The sequence below is a fragment of the Lygodium microphyllum genome, chromosome 18, assembly GCF_053477565.2.
Source record: "Lygodium microphyllum isolate KBCC chromosome 18, Lygodium_microphyllum_v1.1.10, whole genome shotgun sequence".
In the NCBI taxonomy this organism is placed as follows: Eukaryota; Viridiplantae; Streptophyta; class Polypodiopsida; order Schizaeales; family Lygodiaceae; genus Lygodium; species Lygodium microphyllum.
This window is the reverse complement of record NC_141152.1, coordinates 77,712,838-77,730,868: the sequence shown is the minus strand read 5'-3', so window position 1 is coordinate 77,730,868 and position 18,031 is coordinate 77,712,838. Positions and strand designations below refer to the sequence as shown.

At 42.9% G+C, this 18,031-nt stretch overlaps 1 protein-coding gene across 2 annotated transcripts in view; it reads right to left on the bottom strand.

The window, feature by feature from the left end:
* The window catches only part of NDT1 (NAD+ transporter 1), a 65,726-nt gene extending 48,563 nt beyond the window's left edge, over positions 1-17,163 (bottom strand). The window contains exons 1-3 of one of the 2 annotated variants that reach the window (XM_087698890.1): positions 16,807-17,163; positions 16,640-16,706; positions 16,035-16,130 (exon numbers count right to left, since the gene is read on the bottom strand). In XM_087698890.1, coding sequence (XP_087555016.1) covers positions 16,035-16,130; positions 16,640-16,694 — 151 coding nt within the window. In that variant the 5' untranslated portion in view covers positions 16,695-16,706; positions 16,807-17,163. The remainder of the gene's footprint in view (positions 1-16,034; positions 16,131-16,639; positions 16,707-16,806) is intronic. The other variant, XM_087698889.1, reaches the window with a different exon arrangement.
* Between the last annotated feature and the right edge of the window lie 868 nt (positions 17,164-18,031).

The following is an 18,031-nucleotide window of genomic DNA, read 5'->3' as shown; positions in this document are numbered from 1 at the left end:
ACAAGCACAAAGATATGCTATGATCTTCTCTATTTTCGAAGCTGGTACAATCGACATCGACATTAGGTTCTCTTCGAGGCACCTAGGTAGTGACTTGATCACCCACTACTTGGGTATCCATGGTTCTACTTGGTGGTTCTATGTTGTATGGTTTCTGATCCATTCTCGTTGTACCTTTGTATTGTATGAGATCACCCATAATCTAAGGGAGGATGTTAGCAGAGTACATCAGTTCATGTGTGAGTCTGAGCACGTATTATGGTTGGGCACTTTATGTAGTTATTTTAGACATTTTTATTGTGTAGCATTTTATGCTATTGTGGCATTTATTGCTACCAATAGGCCATCATTAAATGTTGGTCGACCTGACATATTTTATAGCATTATTTATACCTATATTTTCTAGGCTCCTCCTCCTCCACTAGTTTAGTTCACCAACTGAAGGTCCCATGGAAAGAGGAGCCGGTATCGATGCCCACGCAGCCAGTGACTCACTATTGTATGCGACAGTCTCGTGTCTAATATATGGATTCCATTTCCCGAACATACATCTGAGTTCTCATCTGTATTATGTTCTTTCTTTCCCTTTCTCTTTTGTCTTGTGTTTCAGCAGTTTACTACAGCATATGTTTACGCTTCCATTGCTACTCCACTTCTGACATTAAGTCCATCTCATGGGAAAAAGAAAGAGGTCAATTGCTACAAATAAGAACAAAAATTGCAGCAAAAGCAAGAAAAAACAACAAGATGTCACTTGCTATCAGTGTGGACACAAAGGGCATAAAAAACCCAATTACAAATACTATAAAAAGGAGCAAGAATACAAGAAGCAAGCTAATGCAAAAGGCAAAAATAATGAGAAGGATGGCAACTCTACCCCTAAAGAAACACAAAAGAAAAATGTGGTATCTAATGTTGTTATTGAGGAGATAGAAAAAAATAAAGATGTTGATTTGATGGTTGCATTTTTAGATCCACATGCTATGGCAGTGGAAGACATATATATCACTAAAAGGGATGTGATAGATGCCTTGTTGTTTGCTCATGATGGTTTGTCACAACCGTGGATCGTTGACAATGGTGCTTCAATTCATTTAACTCCATCCTTGGAGTGTTTTTCTTTTTATGCAACAGGTAACCTTGGGAAAGTTTCCCCAAGGAATAGCCATGCATGTGATATTGAACGAGTAGGGACCATACACTTGGCTCTTGAAAATGGCCAAGAATTGATTCTTCGTGATGTTAGGTATGTACCTGGCATTAAGAAGAGCTTGCTTTCTGTTGGGCTGTTAGACAGTAGGGGTTACTTCACTACCTTTGTTGGTGGTGAAATGTGGGAAGATACGGAAAGAATCCATGCTAGGCACTAGAGGCAATCAAAAGGAAACTCTATATTATCTTCACTACAAGGCACTTCTTGGAAAGTTTGTTACACTTATAGAAGCACAATCACACATGGAGCTATGGCACAAGCGTCTTGGACACATGAACCAAATGGGTTTACAGGCACTTTTCTCACTTGGAAGAGTTGATGTGAAAAACTCAAAGTTTGACTTTTGTGATGACTATGTTTTGGGAAAACATGTAAAGAGTTCATTATTTTGGATTTAGTTCACTCTGATGTATGTACCATGCTAATAAAAACTCATAGTGGTTTCCGTTATTTTTTGTCTATTATTCATGACCATTCTAGAAAGCTATGGGTTTACTTGCTTAAGCAAAAAAGCGAGGCGTTGGACGCCTTTAAAAGGTTTTATGCATTTGTTAGCACTCAAAAAAATTGAAAACTAAAATGCATAATAACTGACAATGGGGAAGGGTATGTAGTATCTAAAGAATTCAATAAGTTGTGTGATGTAAATGGAATTAAACAAGAGCTTACAGCCCCTTATAACCCGTCATCTAATGGTGTGGCTGAGCGAATGAATCACACTTTATGTAAGAAGATTCGGTGCATACTGTCCACAGCCAATCTCCCACAATCTTTCTAGGGAGGGACACTTAAAACCGCACTACATGTTTGCAACTCATCTCCGCATTGTGCACTTAAAAATGGTATCCCTGAAGAGGTTTGGTCTGGCAAACCTGTTTCATATGACCACTTAAGGGTCTTCGGCTGCGAATGCTATGTACACATACCTATTGATAACAGAACCAAACTTGACATGAAATCCCTCAAAGGCATCTTCATGGATTATGGAGATGAAGGTAAAATGGGTTATAGAGTTTGGGTTCCAAGCATGAAAAAGGTACTACACAGCCAAGATGTAGTATTTAATGAATCAAAGTTGCTGAAAAATGCCACATCTAGTGATTTAAACAAAAAGAAAGTGAAATTTCAGCATGATCAGCTACTTGAATTGCCATCAGCCACTGAAAATTTAGCTCCATTTGATGTTGATTTTGATAATCAGCATAACATCATTGAGCCAGATGAAAATGGGCAGCAAAAGAATGCTGAAAATCAGCTTGGGCAACAAAATCGGCATGCCGAAAATGAATTACAGCAGCCTGAAAATGTATCACAGCTACTTGAAAATTCAGTTCAGCAGCCAAATACTAAGGTCATTGACATTCCTTAGGATGTGGATCCATTGCCTGATAACACAAATTATTGGGTGAGAAGGTCTATATGTGTCAGGAGACCTATACAGAGGTTTAATCCCTCTTTGGATTGCATTTTACTCGCAGATAAGGATGAGCCTCTCACATATAAAGAGGCATTATCATGTGAGTTAAGAAAAAGTGGGAGTTAGCTATACAAGAAGAAATGAAATCTTTGTATCAAAATGATACTTGGGATTTGGTTCCATTGCCCAAAGATAGAAAAGCTAAAATCAAGTGCGTAGATGGCAAACCCAAATACAAAGCCAAGCTTGTGGCTAAGGGTTATACACAGAAAGAAGGGATTGACTTTCAAGAAGTTTTTTCACTTCTTGTCAAAATGACCACTCTTCGAGTATTGTTTGCTATTGTAGCATCTATGGATCTTGGGCTTGATTAGATGGATATTAGAACAGCATTCCTGCATGGTGATTTAGAAGAAGAGCTGTACATGAAACAACCAAAGGGCTTTGTTATGCCAGGAAAGGAGCATTTGGAGTGCAAGCTTAAGAGAAGCTAGTATGGTTTAAAACAAGCTCCTAGATAGTGGTACAAAAAATTTAATGCCTTCATGCTCTCACATGGATTTAAAAGAACCAATGCAGATCACTGCTTATATATAAAGAAGACTAATGATGGAAGCCTTATAATCCTTGTACTTTATGTGGATCATATGCTTGTTGCTGGTAAGCATAAAAGCTAGGTTAATGCACTAAAAAAACAATTGAATTAAGCCTTTTCCATGAAGGACTTGTCAAAAGATAACGCACCAACGAGGCAGTAGGGTTTGCAAGGAGGAACACGGAGTGAATTCGGTAAACATGGAGAAGAGAAGAGAAGAGAGAAGAAACTCTGATGAATGGAATAATGAAGACCTGAATCAAGGAGTGAATGTGATACAAGGGAACAAGGGTGCCGTAGCACAAGGAAGATGATGTAGACAGCCATCAACAACGAACCACAATGTCCTCCTGAAGGGGTGTTAGGGTAAGGGAGAGGCTAGAGAGAAGAGGTGACGAACTAAATGAATCAGCCATAAAGAATGAGTGAGAGAGTGGCCTATAAATAGGCACAGTCAATCTAGGGTGGCGCCTCTTTTTGGGGCTGCAAACCCTAAGCGCAAACCGTAGAAACGCAAATTGCAAGTGAAGAGTGAAGGGTTTCTCAACACCCCCTCTCAAGCTCAAAAAGGGGAACAAGAGAAGAGTGAGCTAAAGATGGAATGCTACATGCTGAAGAATGCTTGTGCAGCAAGTGCCACTTGGATAGTGTCCTTGGAGGGGAAATTGTGCACTTGCCCAAGTGCCCTAGTACAAAGATGATGAAATCATGCAATGCATAGGAGGAATGTCGGACTTTGTGTGGTGCCAAGAACCATAAGAATATGCTCGTACTCCACCTCGGGAGTAGGCTCCATACTGACCAAGGGACAAAGAAGATCCACCCTGTAATCTGAGAATACCACTTGAAAGGAGACCTTTGAAGATAGTCAGGAGACTGGATGAGCTGTAGAACCCAAAACTCAACCTTGGGAGAGAAGCCATTAGCTCCGTGACTCCATGCTCGAAGGAATACGAAGGCCTAGCCACCCAGTCACTGCTGAAGTTCCAAGGGCCCCGAACTAAGTAGGTCCTCTAGATCATAGGTATGAGTAGAGCAAATGACTGCTCAAAGGAGAGACACTCCTTGAAAGTGAAAGATGGTGGTGTGTGAAGAACTTCATGGCACATAGGGTCCCTCTCTGAATTGGAAGGAGTAGAAGTAAGAGTCCCCCTCTGAAGCTGAAGAAGAATTGGAAGCCCCCTCTAAGAGCACAATAAGAAAATCCCCCTCTGAATCCCAATCTGAGAGAGAAAGGGAATCCGACCACTCATGGCTCACAGACTGCTAAGCATCTGATGACGAAGGAAGTGGTGCTGGTCATGCTCAAAAAGGTATCTGGGGCTCGAAAGAAGAAGCTGGAAAGCTCCCAAAAGTAGCCTCTCGAACCTAAGTGGAAGAGGGTGGAGAAGAAGGAGGCTCAGGATGAGCCAAGGGTAGGAAACAGCCGTGGGCTCAAGAGAGTGGACTGTGGAGGAGATGTGGGCCGTGGAAGCTACTATACCCGCAAGTGGGTCGGGGAAACCTCCGCGTAGTGGGGTGGTCTCCAAGAGGGCTTATCACCTCGTAAGGTCTTAGAGCCTCCGTGTGCGCGAAAGGCCTTAGTGTGCGTTGGTTGTGGCTTATTGCCTTGAGCATAACACTCCGATAGCCGATGCAGAACGATCTCTGTGGCCCAGAAAGGAGAGGTGGCACAAGGAGTGCCTCGTGGAAGATGCATATACTCCACGGGGGTGGGGAGTAAAGGTCAAAGTCGACGAGCATCGGTGGTGTGTCTGATGATGCCATAGTAGGAGCACCCAGTAGTGGGGTCATCTATTGGTAAAGAAGCTATGGGCACCAATGTGCCTTGCTGAAGAAGGAAGAGATGGAAGAGATCCACCACACGAACCACGAACCACAATGTCCGCCTCAAGGGGTGTGAGGCTAGTGTTATGTCAACCACAAGGGGTGGGAGGGCAGTGGAAGGGCTAGAAGTGAGCTACCAGTGGGAGGAGGATGCTACCAATAGTAAGAGGTTGCAACCAGTAGAAAAACGCGGGTGAGGAGAGAGAATGACAAAACGCATGTGAGGAGAGAGAATGACTAAAAAGCAGGCTGCAGGAGAGAGAAAACAACAAACACGGCCCGCAAGAGAAAGAAAGGCTAAAAACGCAGGCAAAACCAACAGTAGCAATTAGCATATGCTAAGCATATTCGGCTTCAGTTGTAGAAATTGCAACACATCGTTGTTTTTTGCTGGACCAAGAAACCAAACATCCATTTACAAAGAAACAATTCCCACTTGTAGATCGCATGGATGTGTGAACTTGCCCAATCAGCATCTGTATATCCAATAAGGTCAAGAGAAGTTGAAGAAGATAAAGAAGAATCCTCTCGACGACGATAAATAAGACCAAATTCCTTAGTACCCTTGAGGTACTTAAGAATACGTTTTGCAGCACTCCAATGAATAGTGGAAGGGGAAGAAAGATACTGTCCCAAAAAGTTAGCTGCAAATAAAATATATGGTGCCCACCTCCCGGTGATTCGGAGCCCGTGTAGGGAGCCCGTCCTGCCGTTTTATCCCTCACATAGGTACAACGAGTGGAGAATTGAAGATTGAAGACTTTCCAACGACTCAAGTACCTACTGGATTAAAATAGGGTAAAACAGAGCATTTTCAGGTTACCCACAGGGTATTTACAGGTGGATACAGGTACACCCTTTGATACTGAAGTACAGGGGCAGGTACTACAGGGTACCCACAGGTCCTATATATCCCTTTGCAGGGTTTGGTAGCCATTTGAGGTTACTTTCTTGCATTACAAGGTCAAAACAGGACACTTACAGGTCTAGAAGAAGAAACTCTACTGAATGGAATAATGGAGACCTGAATCATGGAGTGAATGTGATCCAAGGGAACAAGGGTGTCGTAGCACAAGGAAGATGATGAAGACAGCCACGAACCACCACAATGTCCTCCTAAAGGGGTGTGAGGGTAAGGGAGAGGCTGGAGAGAAGAGGTGACGAACTGAATGAATCAACCATAAAGAATGAGTGAGAGAGTAGCCTATAAATAGGCACAGTCGGTCTAGGGTGGCGCCTCTTTTTGGGGCTGCAAACCCTAAACGCAAAACACAAAAATGCAAACTGTGGGTGAAGGGTGAATGGGTTTCTCAATAGGACTCGGATGCAACTAAACACATTTTGGGCATGCGTGTGATGAGAGATCAAGAGCAACAACTCTTATTTCTCTCACAAGAAAAGTACATCAACAAAGTACTTGATTATTTTTCTATGGCACATGCTAAGTCACTTGGTGTTCCTTTACCGCCATACCTTAAGCTTAGCAAAGCATATTGGCCAAAAGATGATAAGGCAGCCAGCTCTATGAAGGAGGTTCCTTATGCTTCAGCTTGTGCGTCACTCATGTATGCTATGGTTACCACTAGATCTGACATTGCTCATGCAATGGGAGTTGTGAGTAGGTTTATGTCAAATCCTGGCAAAGCACATTGGGAGACAGTGAAATGCATCTTTCGATACCTTAAAAGGCACACAAAGAAAATGTATTTGCTGTACGTTAGATCTAGACAAACATTGTGATACATACAAGGCAAGTGACTTGGATACTTGCAAGTCTACTAGCAGGTACATATTTACCTAGACTGGTGGGGCCATTTCTTGGTGCTCTAGATTACAAAAGATAGTAGCACTTTCTACCACTAAGGCTGAATATATTTTAGCCACTGAAGCTTTGAAAGAAGTTGTTTGGCTTGGTCATTTGGTCAAGGATTTTGGGCTGCCCACCAAAACACCTATACTTGGATGTGATAGCAAGAATACATTCATTTATTCTTTGTGTGTACCACACGGGTATACTCACACTCCCTTTACTAAGAAGCCCGTCGAATGAGTTGAAGTACCCGTAACGAGCATATAACAAATAGCCCAAGCTCTTGGAAAGACCGGATAGCAAGAATAGTGAGCTTGTAAAGCCCACCCTCCTATGTTCCTATCCAAAGAACAACACCTATGAAAAAAATCCTCAACTATAATAGCCTCTTGGATGAAAACCATCAGAGTACTTAGATGTGTCATTTAACCAGCCTTCCTTCCGTGGATGGGTGGTAAATGCCTGATTACAACTTAATTACAACAGCAAACAATTAGTGCAAATCTGAAAATACAAATTTACCTACTGATCTTGGACAATGCACACCCAATTGGCCCCAAAATTGACGCCCCTTTTGGCATTTCTTTATCTTTATTAAAGAAGAAGTTGATTCACAATGGGATTCTCCCAATCCCTTTCGGTATTCCAACTCCCCCTGCTATGATGAATCACCAGCAAGTCTTTAACCCGATTTGCCCCTTGATTCGAGCAATCAATTGGCCTTCACCCGCTTTGATGGAGATGGAAAAGGCCTTCTCAGCCTCCAAGGGTCCAAATGTTGAGACCTTCGGAGCAAAGCTGTGAAATGGCTAGGAGATGAGAGGGAAAGCTGTAGAGAGAGAAAATTCAAAGTTTCGTCGCACAAAATGACTAAAAATCAGTCAAATGCAGCTGCTGCCCTACCCAACAGCTTGTAGATGCAAAGTTTTCCTTTTCTCTAGCTTGAAAATGTTTTGTTAACTGAACAAAATCAGTTATTTACTGTTGCTGCCCTATCTCAGCAACCTGTAGATGCTGTCTCCTACTGTTGATTGGTCTTCTCCTGCCCTTGGCAACCTCAAAAGGTCCTCCAATGGCTGCAAATCAAACCAACAGCCTCTCCTCCCTCTCTCTTGCAAATTGAATTTATAAAAAGTGCATCTCCAACCTCTAAATACGTTTTTCAGTCTTGCATGGCCATTTTTGACAAGTGGCAACCTTTCCAAAAGGTTTTTCCAGCATTTTCCATGATTAAATATTAATTTTCAATCTTTAAATATTGAAAATTAATCTAATAGTAATTTCGGTGGCCTGAAAAATAATATGACTGGTCAATAAATAAATTGGCTAGGCAACTTCCATTCGCGAGTGTCTCTGCACCATCTTTGACCATCAGATTGGCGTTAGGTACCATTAAATGTCACTTCTCTAGTTTCACCAACTGATACTTATGGCCAAATGGACGACCTAGGCCAACAACTGGCACCAGATACCACCAAGTACCTATGCAACATAACTTATAGCAACTTTTGCCTTTGCCATCCCATGATTTCTTTGGGTCCCAAGCTCGTAAATTTACTTTAAGCCCAATTGCACCTCACATGTGCAACATTTACTTAATCATGTGATTAAAAATTAATCCACATGTTAAGTGAGGTTTCAAAAATACGTGTCCTCATGATATGTCAACCATGGAAAAAAAGAAGGTTAAAACCCATGAGTACCTAGCTATATCAAACCATGGACAACCATAGACAAAAAGAAGGTTAAAACCCAAATCTAGTATATAAAAAACATTGACTGAAGAATCTTGAGAATATGGTAAAAGGGAAATAGTCCCCACTCTTCAAACTCGAACGGAAGGATTGTCACTAATGGAGACAGAACTGCCTCTAGCACACATATCCAAAGCCAATCTTGTCGGTAGATTATATGTTTGGAGGCTCCACTGTCTACGAGCCAACAGGGAAACACCATCCTAAACAAGTCTTTTAAAGGGAACACCAAGATGAGATGGGTGATGTTGCCTATCCCATATCCCCTTGTCCCACCTATCCCCTTGATAGAAACAACTGATAGGGGACATTTTAAATAAGGAATGTTGCTCTCCCCCCCGGGTTGGGGTTTTTGAAGTGTTTATAGCCTTTTTCCAAGGAATGTAATATGTCACTTATGCTTATTTATTCCTCTTTTGTCCCACATATACACATACAAAATTAGTATACTCTCGTGTGAAACCAAATTAGCCCACATTATACATGCAATTTTCTCGTTCTTTGATACTACACATCCACCCACTATTGAGAAATCCTTCACCCGCAGTTTGCATTTTTGCATTTTACGTTTAGGGTTTACAGACCCAAAAAGGAGTGCCATCCTAGACTGACTGTGCCTATTTATAGGCCACTCTCATTTATTCCTAACGGCTAATTCATTCATTCTATCGCCTCTTCTCTCCTACCTCTCCACTACCCTCACACCCCTTCAAGAGGCCATTTTGGTTCATTGTTCGTGGCTGTCTTCATCATCTTCCTTGTGCTATGGCACCCTTGTTCCCTTGTATCACATTCACTCCATGATTCAAAACTTCATCATTCCATTCATCAGAGTTTCCTCTCTCTTCTCTTCTCTTCTCCATGTTTGCCGAGTTCACTCCATGTTCCTCCCCACAAACCATTTTGTCTCGCTGGTACGTCATCTTTTAACATGGTATCAGAGTTGGATCGGCTCAAACAACGACAAAGATCCTCCACTCCAGTGAAGGCAAAGACCGGTGGCGAGTTCGGCATCCACTTCTCTTCTTCTTCCACTCCATCAATATCTCATTTTTGCAGTTTTTAGGTGTTTTCAGCTCACTGCCCACACCCCTTTCGCGGAGGGCATCGTAGTCTCAGTTGTCCCTTGCTGTCATCTACAATCTGGCACATGTTTCCAGCCTTCCACCCGCAATTTGCAGCTATTTACAGCAAAGCCTCTCCATTCAGAAAACAATCTCGTTTTTGCAGATTTCAGGTATTTCAGCTTGCTGCCCACACCCCGAACGTGGAGGACATCGTAGTCCGAGCTGGCCATTGCTGTCTACAACAGTCTGGCACCTGTTTCCAGCCTACCACACACTGTTCGAAGCTGATTTCAGCATATTGACTGCCGCTACTGGTTTTTCTTGAGTTTTTAGTCTTTCTCTCTCCTCACCTGCGTTTTTCTACTAGTTGCAACCTTTTACTACTGCTGGTAGTATCCTCATCCCACTGCCAGTTCACTTTCAGCCCTTCCACTACCCTCCCACCCCTTGAGACGAACATTGCGGTTCGTGCTTTGCATTGCCCTCATACCCCTTGAGGCAATGGGGTGTGGGCAGACATTGCGGTTCGTGCTTTGCATTGCCCTCACACCCCTTGAGGCAAACATTGCAATTTATGGTTCGTGGTTGACCTCTTCCTTCTTCAGCAAGGCACACTGGTACCTTTGGCTTTTTTCCCAACAGATGATCAGTCTACTGGGTGTTCCTACTCCAACACGAACGGTCATCCCACTAGAGACTGTTAACTTTGACCTTTGCTCCCCACTCCTCCGGAGTATATGCGTCTTCCACCAAGCACTCCTTGTGCCACCTCTCCTTTTTGGGTCACAAAGATCGTTCTGCATCGGCTATCAGAGTATTATGTTCAAGGCAATAAGACGCATCCGATGCGCACTAAGTCCTTTCGAGCACATGGGGGATTGATTGGCACTACGACCTCTTGGAGCTCGTCACTATGCTAGCAGCAATCTTCTCCCACCTATTTTCGGGTACAGTGGTTACCATGGCCCATGGTTTTGCAGTCCGCTCCATCAAGAGACAGTGATTGTTCAATACCGTCTCCTCGTCAGTCCACTCCTTCGAGAGAGAGTGGCTGCTCGACTCCTTCCTCTTCTTCTGCTTCCCGGTCTACTCCATTGAGAAGTAGCAACCGTTGCCCACTCATTGCTCAGTCCGAGCCCCACCCTCGCCTTCTCAAGTTCGAGAGGCCAACTCGAGGCGTTCTTCACCACCCCAAATACCTTCTTCGACACGACCGACTGCACTTCCTTCATCCTTAGCCATTTCGGAGTCCGTGATCCATGAGTTTTTGGATTCCCTATCTACCTCAGAGGGGGATTCAGAGGGGAATGATCTTTATTTGCCCTCGAAGGGGGCATCTACATCTATTGAGACTTTAGAGAGAGTTCTTATTCCTCTAGTTTCACAAGGGGTCCCCACCCACCGCTCAATCCTTCGCGCACCTTGGTGGAGGCCTTTTACCTTCTTCCTCTACCCTTGGACGAAGTGACTTCCTTCCAACGGTCATCTCACCTATTGATACCCAAGATCTCAAGGATCTACCTAGATCAGGGCCTTGGAGGTTCATCCGCGACTTGGTGACGAGGCCTTCATATTCCTTCCCGTCTGGATGCATGAAGCTAGTGGCTTCCCTCCCGAGGTTGAATTTCAGGTTCTCGAGTTCACTCTATCTATTGTTCTTTGCTGCAGGTTATCTTGCAGGTGGAAATCTTGGATCTTAGGGATCCCCTACATCTTCTTCTTTCTTCTCTTCTTGCCTTGGTCACTTGGTCAACATGGAGCCACCTCCCAAGATCGTGTATGGGCATATCCTTATGGTTCTCGGCACCACACAAAGTCTGACATTCCTCCTATGCATTGCATGTCTTCACCATCTTTGTACTAGGGCGCTTGGGCAAGTGAACAATTTCCCCAGGAGGGACACTGTCCAAGTGGCACTTGCTACATGAGCATTCTTCAACATGTAGCATTGCATCTCTGCCTCACTCCTCTTGTTTCCCTTTTTTGGCCTGAGAGGGGGTGTTCAGAAACCCTTCACCTGCAGTTTGTGTTTTTGCGTTTTACATTTAGGGTTTGCAGCCCCAAAAAGAGGCACCATCCTAGGCTGACTATGCCTATTTATAGGCCACTCTCTCATTCATTCCTCACAGTTGATTCATTTAGTCCGTCACCTCTTCTCTCCAGCCTCTCCACTACCCTCACACCCCTTCAGGAGGACATTGTGGTTCGTGGTTCGTGGCTGTCTTCATCATCTTCCTTGAGCTATGGCACCCTTGTTCCCTTGTATCACATTCACTCCATGATTCAGAACTTCATCATTCCATTCATCAGAGTTTCTTCTCTCTTTTTCTCTTCTCCATGTTTGTGGAGTTCACTACGTGTTCCTCCCTGCAAACCCTACTATCTCGTTGGTACGCCATCTTTTGACACCCACCACATCACATGCATACATATGGTAACTATGAAATTTAGAATGTTATTTAAGTATGTCGTCCCCTCCCCCATCCCGCCCCCCATCCCTTGCTTTTGGCCGTCCTCCATCCCCATCCCTCATCCCCTATCCCATGTTACTATAAAAGAAGCACATATTGTATCTTCAACCTTGAATAGATCAACGAAGACAACCTCTATAGTAGCTAGGGTAGTGTTTGAATCTTTGTAACCTTCCTTTGGCTTCAAATGGGGGTATTTTTGCTAGCACTTCTTCGGATAAGTGCCTTTCCCACAGTGTGCGCACTTCGGCTTGGACTTATTCTCATCCTTTCAATCCTTCTTCTCATCTTGCTTTTTGTTATTAGCGTTCTTGTTCCCCTTCCTGTTTGCCCCTTCTGCACCTACTATAAAACCCTTCGTGGAGCAAGATCCACTAGCTCCTATCTCTTTGAGTCTCTCATTGTGCTCCAAGACGAGCAAAGCTAGCTCTTCCCAAAGAAGTGTATCACAAACCTTGCACGTAAGCAAGCTAGTGTAGAAAACATCATGCTTTGAAAATGGCAATCAAATCATGAGAATCATTGCCATATCCTCCAATGAGATAGTCCAAACAAGGAACACAAGATCATCTTGCATATCCTCCAAGTTATTGATGTGATCCTTCATAGAAGGAGTATCATCAACAGAGCATCCTAAGTTTCCTCTCTAGGTTAATATGGTAGGCAAAGATCTAATGGTACAGAGACAAGAACTTCATCCACAACTCCATGGTTGTCCAAAGCCTCTCCATATGTATTAAGAATGAAATCCTTCAAGCTCATGAAGAGAAAAGATCGAGCACCTCAAGAGTTGAGCTGAGTAAATTCCATAATGCAACTTGTGACAAAGTGCAACAAATGTGAAAGCCTATGGACAAAACTGAAAGACAATGAATACGAGAGAAAAGGGAGAGAGAAAAGAGAGAAAAATGCAAAAATTTGCAATCCTTACTAAAAGCAGATGATACCGTAGACTCGCCACATAGAGCACCTCTGAAGTATGGACATTGCCTTGCCCATTTGAAATCAACTGCATATCACCCTTGCCTTTAATGGGGACCAAAGAACTGTCACCTATGAGAATTTACCCGTGCATCAAACGCATGCATGCAATCTCATCTAAAGAAGGATTTACCCGTGCCACAAATGCAGCATGTAGACTCCTTCGATTTGTCCTATTTGGACTTCCACTCATTCTTCTTCTTCTTCTCCTTCTTCTTTTTTCCCTTCTGTTGTGAAGACTGGCCGATCAAAGCCTTCGACTTGGGAGTATTCTAACCTTTGAATTATTCCTCTTGGTCCAAGACCGTAAGAACCAACCCCTCCCACTTAAGAGTCTTTGTCTGCCTTGAAGCAATCAAGGCAAAATAAAATGCACTAAATTGGAGCAGTAGCCGGGAGAGAGGAGTTATCGCCATATCCTTTGACGTAATCACCTTCCCTCTGATCTACGCCTACATCTACAATTGCCGAAGCTTATTGACATACTCCCGCATAGAAGAAAACTTGCTAGGACTCGAAGTCCTCATCTGAACCTCCAAAGAAACCCACTTCATCACGGCCATTCAATTGTACATTTGATATTTAACTCCAACCACTATTCTTCGTAACAAAAAATAGAAAAAACCAACAACCAATCAAAAATAGAGATGAAAACCATCAGCAAGAACCAATTTCGGCCCATGGGAATATTTCATATTGACTACATTTCAAGAGAGAGAAATATTGAAATCTTTGAATTTGAAATCCTTCACCTCATCACAAACAAATGGAATATTATTGTAGAGGAGGAGAAGGAGGTTTCATTCTTGATGTCAAATACGACAAATGATGAGAATTCAAGCATGCCATGGTCAAAATCATCAAGAGGATAGAGTTGCCCATGTTCATTACATTTTCTTCCCCATTCTCTCTCCATGACTTGTTTCTTGATGCCCTTTCAAATCTTAGTTTTGTGCCCCTTTAAAATTGGGCATACACATTTTAAATTTGAGCAGACTATGGCCATTTGCTGTCCTACACCCGTTTCTCACCAAACAAAGGGAATTTGCCATGAATTCTTGCTCCAAACACATAGATTTTATGAAGATATCATGGTTGCATATTCCTTTGCTACCCCAAGGTCAACATTACACTCCACTTCACTTCTCACTTTAAAATCTTTCCACCTCGAGAAACATACTTCATTTGAGTCTTCTTTATTCATTTTTGGCTTCAAATCTTCAAAAAGTGCTCCTAAATCCCACAAAATGTAAACCTTAGAATCTCATCTTACTAAATCATATAAAGAAAGTTCAACCAAAATGTTTTTTTGCATATCTTCAAAAACAATAAAATTGAATCGTACAAATTATGATAGAAGGAGATGTTTGGTACTTGCAAGCCAACCATAACTAGGGTTTAGTGAAAAATAACACATAATTCTCTTGAGCCACGGTCAAGTGCTCGATGTGAGCAATGACAGATGGAGTGTAAGAGAGAAAGAGGAAAGAATAATTACAAACATTCAATTCATCCCAATGTACCTATACCTTCATTCTCCACTTACTCATCTACAAAAAGCTTGGAGACATCAAGGGCTATAGGATGATCTATAGCCTCGGTATTGAGCTCCACTAAATCATAAGACTCCAATGTGGCAAGCATCATTATGTGTCAAATGCAACAGTTCTCCCCATCGAGCTTTCGATCCGAAGGAAGAGCTGACAACACGAGGACTATACACTCTATAATAGCTTGAAACTCTACATCAATTTCGGTCAACATTGTAATAGAATGACCTGCCAAAAAACAAGGGCAACCCCCTTTGACTCCACGCACAATGCCAGTTCTTGTTAGGGCTTCCTCCACTCGTCCTCAAAGAGCTTCACCCACCAAAGGCAATGAAAACTCAAAATCCAGTCCAAAAGGCTGAAAATGCCACCTTTTCTACTTTGCCAACAGCAAAAACTAGCAACTTCGCTGCTTCTCCACACTTCACTTGTTCACCTCAACCTCTTTCTACATTGATCTGATACCATGTCAGAGTGCAGCAAATGTGGAAGCGTAAGGACAAGATTGAAAGACTGAACACGAGAGAAGAGGAAGAGAGAAAAGAGAAAAAAAAAAGTGCAGAAATCTACACTCAATGAATGCTGAAATGAAGAAGGCAGATATACAAGGGGCTGTCAAAGTAACTCCTCAATCCAATATCTCTCTCCACCACTTGAAAAGACAAGTGAGAAGGGTAGTCAACCCACTAACTGTAAATAGAAAGACAAGGACCAATAAAATATTACAGGCAGCCAGCAAACTGGCCTGACCAGCATAATAAAGCTGCAACTACTGCTCAAACAATAAAATAATCAGCGCTTTCCTCATTGGATGCCACATGGCACTGTCACCTGCCCCTGTCTAGCCTGCCCAAGAAATGGTAACTGCGACTGGTGACTGCTGGAAATGCCCATGACTGACAGAAAAAATGCATAACTCCACCCGAGAGGACTAACTGCACCAACTGTAGCCTGAGAATGCTAGTCCAAGGGATGACTAATCTCTAAGAGCTCGGTCCACTGTAGAACCAATTTGGGGATCCTCCACGGTCGAGGAATAGGGGTAGTAACAAAAGACTATAGAGACTAATGTCCTGCATGTATACCTAGGTTACGTCAGTAGAAAGTCAAAGAGTACAGAGGGGCTCGCTCTCTATCCAGCGAGACTACAAGGGTCACCTCTACAAACAGTGTAACTTGAATGACTTGAGTACTTACATATGGCTCCTTAAGGTGACCTTCAGTATGAAGCACTTTGCAAATCAAGGAGATATATGGTAATTGGTATCATCTTTCTACCACCTAGACCTTGAGGCATTGTTTCATTAACAGCAGCAAAATAATTGACAGAGAGTTTAAGACTTTTATACCTTTGACGCCCGAGTAGGTGGCCCCAGAGCTCCCATAGACTTGCAAGCGTGTCTTTACAACATCAAGAGGGCAGACAAAAGTAGCAGCAATGGCTCCTGTACACAAATACAAACAGATGCCTCTTTAGCCTCTTCAACTTTCACACTGACAAGTACATAATCCCAGAGACCTTTTAAATAACCTCAACTAAGAGTTCTGCGACCTTCTATAACCTTAGTCCCAAAACCATGCAAGGCATCAATACTGAGATGCGATTGTAATACTATGGACTAGCGACTATGTGACGCAGCTGTATAATCCTTGTAGTTCCCATGTGTAAAGGCAACAAACACACAGGCCATCAAACAACGGTGAAAATGAGCCGCATGGATCATGGTAGCTCCAGAACGCTTACTCCCAAAAGTTTCAACTTTTAGATGACTCCAATAATGCATCATTTTTCCTCCATTAAGAGAAATTCCACGTTGTCCTTGGGCAGCAATATGGCCCAGCATTTTGTTATGCTATTCGTTCTCTCGACTCATTGAAGAGCAGTTAGTGGCATTACGTCTGAGAATGCATTCTTTATGAGAAACAAAGAAAAGAGGAGGTCAAAATCACTAACCTGCCCCAGCTCCGGCGGCTGCATGGCATATCTCATGGTGATACTGTTCCACCATGCCTTCAATCCACTATTGAAGACTGTCAGAATCCGGATCGGACAAAGAAACGACAGGAAAAACATGGAGGACTATGCAACGCAGTCAGGAAGGAAAGCAGGTAAGGAATTACTCGAGGTACGCCCTCGGGGCCGAAGCTCGGACACCATGGAAGATGATGCGCGCACGGCCTCGGGCATGCGCTCAGGCAAGGGAAGGTACTGGTGACGGGCGGCACCAGCCCGGGAGGGCGGCGACGGTATGGTGGTGATCGGGGGAGGCAATGCGACAGGGTTAGGGTTTTATTTTTTTTTTCACAGGTGGAGCGATGGAAGCTGCAGATCAGGGAGGCAACATATGCTTCCTGGTTTCATTTTGTTCTCTAATAACGAACAAGCAGATACGCACAGGCACAGGACGAGCAGGCGAGAGAACAAAGGACCTGCTCCATCTCTCCCTCAATGATCGATGACTTGGGAAGGCCCAAATAGTAAAATAGAGAAAGCATTAAATATTGAAATATTAGAGACAATAAACTGCGAATATCAATCACTCGCTCTCCTTCCTTTTCTCAGAAAAGAACAAACACAGGCAATCAACCGTAAAATGAGAACAGTAAATTGTATTGAAAAGGAAATATTTACGTAGGATCACTAGGGAACTAGGAACATCCCTAGGAAGTAAATTGTATTGAAAAGGAAATATTTACGTAGGATCAGTAGGGAACTAGGAGCATCCCTAGGACGTTGTCACTCGGGCAGGCTGGGAGACCTGCTGATTAACATCTTGGCCTCCTTGTGCTAATGAGGGTGTTCAAAAATTTACAGAATTACATGGAGAAGTTAATGAAAAGGACTTTGCATTGTGTCAGCCTAGGAGAGCCTACCTCAAAAAGGAAACAAAAAGACTCACTGGGTTCTAAGAAGGAAGAGAGCTTATGACTAACATCCAAGGGTAGGTAGGAGATACAAAGATTTCTAGAGGTAGCCAATTAAAGCATTGGCTCTTGAGTTCTATTGTAGACAAGGATTAAATCCTGGATCTCAAAGAGACCAAGATTTCCGCAACTTCGATTTCCTGCTTTTTTCTTTTTGGAAAGGTAGGTCAACATTGGCTTGATTGCTACAAGGTGGCTTCAGGGATGATCTTGTCTTTCAGCAAGTCTATCTACAATACCAAAAGATTTCTCAGCATCAAGTGTGTTTCAATAGGTTTATTGTTAAAAATTACAACATTCCTTGATAACCAAATCGTCCACATATAAGTACTCCTTATTATTGCCCACAAGATTGGTGGAAATCTAGTAGCTTCCCTAAGGACAAATTATTTCCAATTGTAGGGTTACAAGTGACGAGAAA